The sequence below is a fragment of the Chrysochloris asiatica genome, unplaced genomic scaffold (assembly GCF_000296735.1).
Source record: "Chrysochloris asiatica unplaced genomic scaffold, ChrAsi1.0 scaffold00123, whole genome shotgun sequence".
NCBI lineage: Eukaryota > Metazoa > Chordata > Mammalia > Afrosoricida > Chrysochloridae > Chrysochloris > Chrysochloris asiatica.
The window spans coordinates 7571345-7578993 of NW_006408641.1; the positions used below are offsets into that span (position 1 = coordinate 7571345).

At 40.3% G+C, this 7649-nt stretch overlaps 1 protein-coding gene across 1 annotated transcript in view; it reads left to right on the plus strand.

Annotated features, from left to right (window-relative positions):
- The window catches only part of LOC102814613 (primary ciliary dyskinesia protein 1-like), a 140079-nt gene that overhangs the window by 33462 nt on the left and 98968 nt on the right, over nucleotides 1–7649 (plus strand). Inside the window, exons 3-4 of the mRNA XM_006868728.1 lie at nucleotides 2136–2222; nucleotides 2359–2457. Coding sequence (XP_006868790.1) covers nucleotides 2136–2222; nucleotides 2359–2457 — 186 coding nt within the window. The remainder of the gene's footprint in view (nucleotides 1–2135; nucleotides 2223–2358; nucleotides 2458–7649) is intronic.

Here is a 7649-nt window from a genome sequence, read left to right on the forward strand (position 1 = left end):
AACCGCTGACCTTAAGGTTCGCAGCCCGATTCGTAACCACTACGCTACCAATGGGGGGTGGGCCCACAAATATTATGGTACTTTGAATATGTTTATATCTTACAAAGAACTTTTCACACCTGTGCACATTAGTATAAACTTCCCTGGAGATAATGTCTAAAGTCCACCTCAGGTTGTCGATGCAGTGAGACTCTGTGATAGCCTCGTCTCTGACTGAGACTTTGAAGTACAAAATCTTCTTATTCTTTAAATAATATTTTATTGTGCTTTTGATTAAAAAATAAAGTATACACAGCAAATTGGGCTCCTATTTAACAATTTTTATACAATTTTTTCTGTGACGCTGGCTACATTTTTCATAATGTGTCAACATTCCCATTATTTCCTCTCCGTTTGTTGGGTTTCCATTAATCTAGCTTCTCTGCCTCTCCTTACCTTCTCACCTTAGCTTTAGAGTAAATGTTGACTGTTTGGGCTCCTGTAATTGATTATTTAAGGAAGCACAGTGCTCATGGGTGATACTGTTTATTTTAAGGCCAATTTATTATTTAGCTGAAAGGTGACTTCTGGGAGCGGCTTCCATTCCAGGTTCAAAGGTAGCTTAAGCTAATAGTCTCAGGGGTTCTTTTAGTCTCTATTGGTCCATTCATTTTGGTCTTTTTTAGGAATTTTAGTTCTGTTCTATGTTTTATTCCCATTCTGTCTGGGCCGTTCTGTTGTGTCCCTGGTCAGATGGTTGGTAGTGATAGCTGGTCACTATCTAGATGAGGTCGTGGTTTATATGGACTATTCTTCTTTGAGCCTTTGGTTTCCTTCATTCTCTTGTACTCCATACGAGGAGAGGCCAATAGTTATATCTTAGATGGCCACTTGAAAGCCTTTCAGACCCCAGACAATGCTATACACCAAACTAGGACAAAGACTAGAAACATGAACTATGTTATGCCAATTGACTGAGTTGTCCCATGAGACTGAAAACAAAGTCTTTTAAACTTTCCCTCAGCCCAGGGAAAACCCAGACCCCCAGATCCCAAGGTTCTTGCTTCCTTCTCAAGCAGAGAAAGGAAAAACATCTCTTTACCAGCCAAGTTATCGTACCTTCTGTCGTTGACAACAGGGAACTCCTGACCTCCAGTTCTTTTTTTCACTTGCCCCACTGTTGTTGTTGCTAAGTGCTGCTGAGTCAGTTCCGACTCATAGCGACCCTCTGTAGGGTTTCCAAGGAGCAGCTAGTAGATTTGAACTGCTAACCATGTGGTTAGCACTCCATTGTCTCCAGATGTGGACTAGAGGCTATCTTTTATTGTTGTCAGTTGCCGTTGTGTCACCTCAACTTCATGATGACCCCATGTACAAGAGAACAGGATATGGCCTAGTCTGCACCATCTCTGCTTGTGTCCACTATGGTCACCACTGTGTATGAGGAGATTTCAAAAGTGTATGGAAAAATTCCTTTATCTTTCAATTCCGTTTTCCCACCAACTTTCTGAAGCCTCTTCGTATTTTGAGTGACTTCCAGCCTAGGGGGCTCATCTTCCAGCACCATATTGGACAATGTTCTGCAGTGATCCACAGGGTTTTCACTGACTAGTTTTCAGAAGTAGATTGCCAGCCCTTTCTTTCTAGTCTTAGTTTGGAAGCTCTGCTAAAACCTGTCCACCATGAGTTACCTTGATGGCATTTGAAATACTGGTGGCATCGCTTCCAGCTTCACAGCAACAAACTGACCAAGCCATACTTTTTCCCCTGATTATCTGACCTCCTACACATCACGCATCCTCCAAAACAAGTGTCACACAATTACAGCACCCGTGGGAGTGGTGAATGACTGGTTTCTTAGCTCAGTTGAATCGCATACCAAGGAGAATTTAACAAAAATCCATAAAAGTTCAGAAACAGGGTTAGGGTAGAGGATGATACTGGTCTGAGGGATTTTAAGGATTGCAGGCTCTGCTGGGCTGTAGGCAAATGGGCGTATTTTATTATTATTTAAATGGTATATGCTGTATCTTTAAATTTTTTTCCAAAAAAATATAACCCTTCAATATTCTTTAGGAACAAGATGAGTTATAAATAAATTAGGTGAGTATGCAAATAAAATGTACTTACTCTAAAGGCTTCTTTTTCTCCCACAGAATCTCGTCAATATTTCTGGTGAAGACATAAATGTTCATATTTTACCCCCACAGACCAAATACTTTCAGATCAAGTATGTGAAAAAAGTAAGGCTACCTATCTGTTCCACCTGTTCTTTGTTGGGTTGTGTTTTCTGTGACAGCTTGAGGGGTGGGGAATATGGTGTAGCCTGCCCTCTATGTGGGCAGGGGCTTGTCCTGACCAGATCCACTTGTCTTCCAGGAACACCGCCTAGTCCCTGGCTTGTCCCTCAAGATCACCATTACGTTTTCTCCAGATGAGTGGCGTTACTATTATGATTGTATCCGCATCCACTGTAAAGTAAGTGTCTTAAACTTGGAGGGCTGAGTAGTCACAATGTAGATCTTTAAGGAGGAAGAAAGAGATGTAATGAAAAGCATGACCTTTCTAACCACAGCACCCAGGTGTTCCCCTGTTTCTGAGTTCTCTAGTGCAGCTATAACAGAAATATCCCAAGCAGATGGATGCCTTGAACTACCATCATTCAGGAGGCTAGAAGTACAAACTCTGGCTTCCAGCTCCAGGGGAAGGCTTCTTTTCTCTGTTGACTCTGGTGGGAGGTCCTTGTCATCAGTCTTCTCCTGGGTCTAGGAGTTTCTCAGTGCATGGACCCTGGATCCAAAGGACTTGCTCCATTCCAGACTTTTCTTCCTTGGTGTTAAGAGGTCCCTCCTCTCTGCTCATCTCTCTCTCCTTTTTTCTCTTGTAAGATAAAAGGTGGCACATGCCACACCCCGAGGAAACTCCTCTGTCACCTGATTAAGGGTGTTGTACCCCATTCCAATCTCCTTACAATTGATTAGTTAATCACACCAGGCATATTATGAGGGATGATTACATCATTGCAAAACTGCCAAATTACATCATTACATAACTGCCAAACCACTGAGAGTCATGACTTAGCCAAATTAACTCATATTTACACAATTAACACAATTCAATCCATAATATCCTGGTAGCCATTCTGATGGGCACCAAAAACCTGCATGGCCGAGATGTGGTATCAGAAGGTATTGGGCTCCTGAGAACTGGAGCAGAGCCAAAAGTCCCTATTTATAGTAGGTTTCCCACCTACCCTGTGCCCCAAACCTCATGTACCATGTAGGAGGTGACGTAGGATTAAATGTACTCCATCAAGAGCTGTGTGAAAAAAATTAGCAACAACCCCAAGCTGTGGTTATAAACACTGGTGACTGGATAGTGTCTTGTGTGGTCATTTCCTCAAAGGGGGCCCTGGGGACTTGTGGCGCATGGGAGCCTGTATGGCTTGACCGCAGATCACTCTAATGTTGGAGCTTTTAAGAGCGTCGTCTAAGTCACTTAGTTCTTTTTTTTTTTTTGCTTCCCCCCACCCCACCCCTCGCAACCAGAACCAACAAAAAGGAATTGTATTAGTCCTTTTTCTTAAAACTGTCAATTTTGTACCTTCCTTTGCTCTATGTTCTGGGCCCAGGCTTTACAGCTTGAGAAGCCTTAAGGTGAACTAAATTCCTTTTTTTCAAAGCTAAAATGGAAGCATGCACTTTAATGCCAAATGAGCTTCCATTGAAAAAATAAATAATAAAGCAAACTAGAATGCTGTTTGTTGTTGTTGTTGTGTGCTGTTGAGTCGGTTCCAACCCATAGCGACCCTGAATAGGGTTTCCAAGGAGCTGCTGGTGAGCTTGAACCGTCAACCTTGCAGTTCAAACAGCTTTGCAGTCTGGCACATTAACCCACAGCGCCACAAGAATGCTTTTTAGAGGAGGAGTATTCTGTACTGCGCAGAAGGAAAAAGCCCTAGGTCAAGCATTACTGCTACTTAATAGTAATACTAGTAATAATACCTCAGAGTTATACAGGACTTCTAGCTTATTAAGGCAGTCATCAGCTTTAATCACCACTCGTCTGTCAGTTTGTTGTACTGTCATGGCTTGTGTGTTGCTGTGATGCTGGAAGTTATACCACTAGTATTTTAAATACCAGCAGGATCACCCTTGGTGGACAGGTTTTAGCAGAGTTTCTAAACTAAGACAAACCAGGAAGAAGGAGAGTTGAGCTACTTCGGAATACCTAGCCACTGAAAACCTTATGAATACCAGTGGAGCATTGTCAGAGATAATACTGGAAGATGAAAGTATTATGAATAATAGCAGTTTATTGTCAGATATAGTGCCAGAAGATGAGCCTCTTATGTTGGAAGGCACTTGAAATACGACTGAGAAAGAGCTGCCTCCTCAAAGTAGAGTTGACCTGATGACGTGAATGGAATAAAGCTTTCAGGACCTTCATTTGCTAATGGGGCACAACTCAAAATGAGGAGAAGCAGCTGCTGCCATTAACGCATCCATTAGTAAGCAGAACATGGAATGTACTAAATATGAATCTAGAAAAACTGGAAGTCATCAAAAATAAAATAGAATGCATAAAGATTGATATCCTAGATATTAGTAAGCTAAAATACACTTGTCTTGGTCTTTCTAAACATGAAAATTATATGGATTAAGATCCAAGGAACGACAGATTCAAGAGGAATGGACTAGCATTCATCATCAAAAAGAACATTCCAAGATCTATCTTGAAGTACAATACTGTCTGTGATAGGATAATATTCATACACCTACAAGGAAGACCACTGATTAAGAATTGAAAAATACTTCAGTCTGGAATTGATCAAACATATAATCAAGAAGTATTGTTAATTACTGCTGAATGGATTTCAAAGATTGGAAACAGAAAGGATCAGTAGTTGGAAACTATGGCCTTGGTGATAGAAATAATGCTAGAGGTCACATGATAGAATTATGCAAGATCAATAACTTATTCATTGTAAATACCTTTTTAAAACAATGATAAAGATGGTTGTATGCATGGACATCACAAGATGTCATACACAGGAAGAGATGATGGAAAAGCTCCATATCATCAGCCAAAACAAAGCCAGGGCAGACTGTGGAACAGACTGCCAATTGATCATATACAACTTCATGCTGAAGTTGAAGAAATTTAAAGCAAGTCCACAAGAGCTAAAATATGACCTTCAACATATCCCACCTGAATTTACAGACCATTTCAAGAACAGATTTGATGCATTAGACACTAATGACCAAAGACCAGGAGGGCTATAGGATGACATCAAGAACATCATACAGGAAGAAAACAAAAGGTCATAAAAAAGACAAGAAAGAATGAAAAGACAAAAATTGATGTCAGAAGAGACTCTGAAACTTGCTATCCAATGTACAGGTGCTAAAACAACTGGAAGAAATTAAGATGTAAAAGAGCTGAACAGAAATTTTCAAAGGGCAGCTCAACAAGCAAAATCAAGTATTATAGTGAAATGTGCAAAGATCTTAAGTTGGAAAATCAAAAGAAAAGAGCACGCCTAGCATTTCTCAAGCTGCAAGAACTGATGAAATAATTTAAGCCTCAACTTGTAATATTGAAGGATTCCAGACCAAATATTGAATGATACAGAAGGCACCAAAAGAAGATGGAAGGAATACACAGAGTCACTGTACCAAAAAGAAATAGTCAATGTTGAACCATTTCAAGAGGTAGCATATGATCAAAAACTGATGGTAATGAGTGAAGAAGTCCAAATTGCACTGAAGGTAATGGTGAAAAACAAGGCTCCAGGAATTAACGGAATACAGATTGAAATCTTCCAACAAATTGCAGCACTGAAGGCACTCATCTAGGCCAACAAGTTTGTGAGACAGTTACCTGGTCAACTGATTGGAAGAGATCCATACTGTGCCCATTGCAAAAAGAGGTAACCCATCATCATATGGAAATCATCGAACAACATCATTAATAGCACATGCAAATAAAAATGGCTGCTACAGTACATTGACTGGGAACAGCTAGAAACTCAATCTGGATTCAGAAGAAGATGTGGAACTAGGGATATCATTGCTGATGTCAGATGGATCTTGGCTGAAAGCAGAGAATACCAGAAAGATGGCTACTTGTAGTTTTGTTGACTACACAAAGGCATTTGACTGTGTGGGTCATAACAAGCTCTAGATAACATTGTGAAGTATGGGTATTCCAGAACATTTGATGTGTTCTTGAGGAACCTGTACTTAGACCAAGAGGCAGTTGTTTGAACAAAGCCAGGGGATACTGACTCGTTTAAAACCAGGAAAGGCATGTGCCAAAGTTGTGTTCTTTCATCCTACTTATTCACTCTGTATGGTGAGCAAATAATCTGAGAAGCTGGATTATATGAAGAAAAGCATAACAACAGGATTGGAGGAAGACTGATTAACAGCCTGCAATATGCAAATGATACAACTTGCTTGCCAGAAACAAAGAGGGCTTAAAATACTTATTAATGACGATGAAAGACCACAGCCTCAGTATGAATTGCACCTCAATGTAAAGAAAACAAAAATCCTCACAACTGTATCAATAAATAACATCATGATAAATGGAGAAAAGATTGAAGTTGTCAAAGACTTAATTTTGCTGAAACCCACAATCAACACTACAGAAACAGCAGTCAAGAAATCAAATGACATATTGCATTAGGCACATTTGCTGTGCAACACCTCTTTAAAGTGTTTAAGAGTGAAGATGTCAGTTTGAGGTCAGATGTGCCTGACCCAAGTCATCATATTTTCAATAGCCTCATATGCATGATAAAGTCTAAGGAATGGTATAGAAGAGTTGATGCATTTGAGTTAGGGTGTTGGAGAAGAATATTTAAAGTACCATGGACTGCCAGAAGAACAAACAAATCTGTGTTGGAAGAAGGATAGCCAGGGTGGCTACTAAGACTTATTCTCAGGTAGGCCCAGTTCCTGTAGAAGGACGTTATGCTCTGTCAAGTGGAGGGTCAGCGTAAAAGAGTAAGTGTCCCAAAGAGATGGATTGGCACAGTGGTAGTAGCGATAGCCTCAAGGGTAACAACAGTTGTGAGGATGGTACATGACCTGGCAGTGATTTGTTCTGTTGTACACTGGGTCGCTATGAGTCGGAACAAAAACAATTCTGATAAACACCTGTAAGGAAAGGTGTGAGTATATCCATTTTGGAGAGGTTCAGTGTTTTTCCCAAGGTCACATTATGTGGAGACTAGAAGCCAGCCTCTTCACCCTTTTATCAATCATCATATTTTATAATATTCTGTGCTATGTGGATTTACTGATTTTATGATGATTTTTTTTTGTGTTGAGTGAATAAAGATTGTGTTTCCTTAGAATCTTCTGAAATAGAAGCAGCACACACGGTTCATGCACTAAGCTGATAAACAGAAGGTTGAAGGCTGGGGGTCCCTCAAGAGGCACCTCAGAAGAAAGTCCTGTTGACCTACTTCAGAAAAGTCCAATGCTGATGTACAGGGGTCAGCAGTAGTCAAAGATGACTCCAAAGATGACCTATTTTCCCTTAGCTTATCTGAATAGTGATAATCCTTTCACAGAAATGCTCTTAAATTTCTCTCTCCTTTTGGCTAAGAAAACTCAGTATTTCTAACGCTGAGTACTCAGACTTCCTTAAGGAAATGT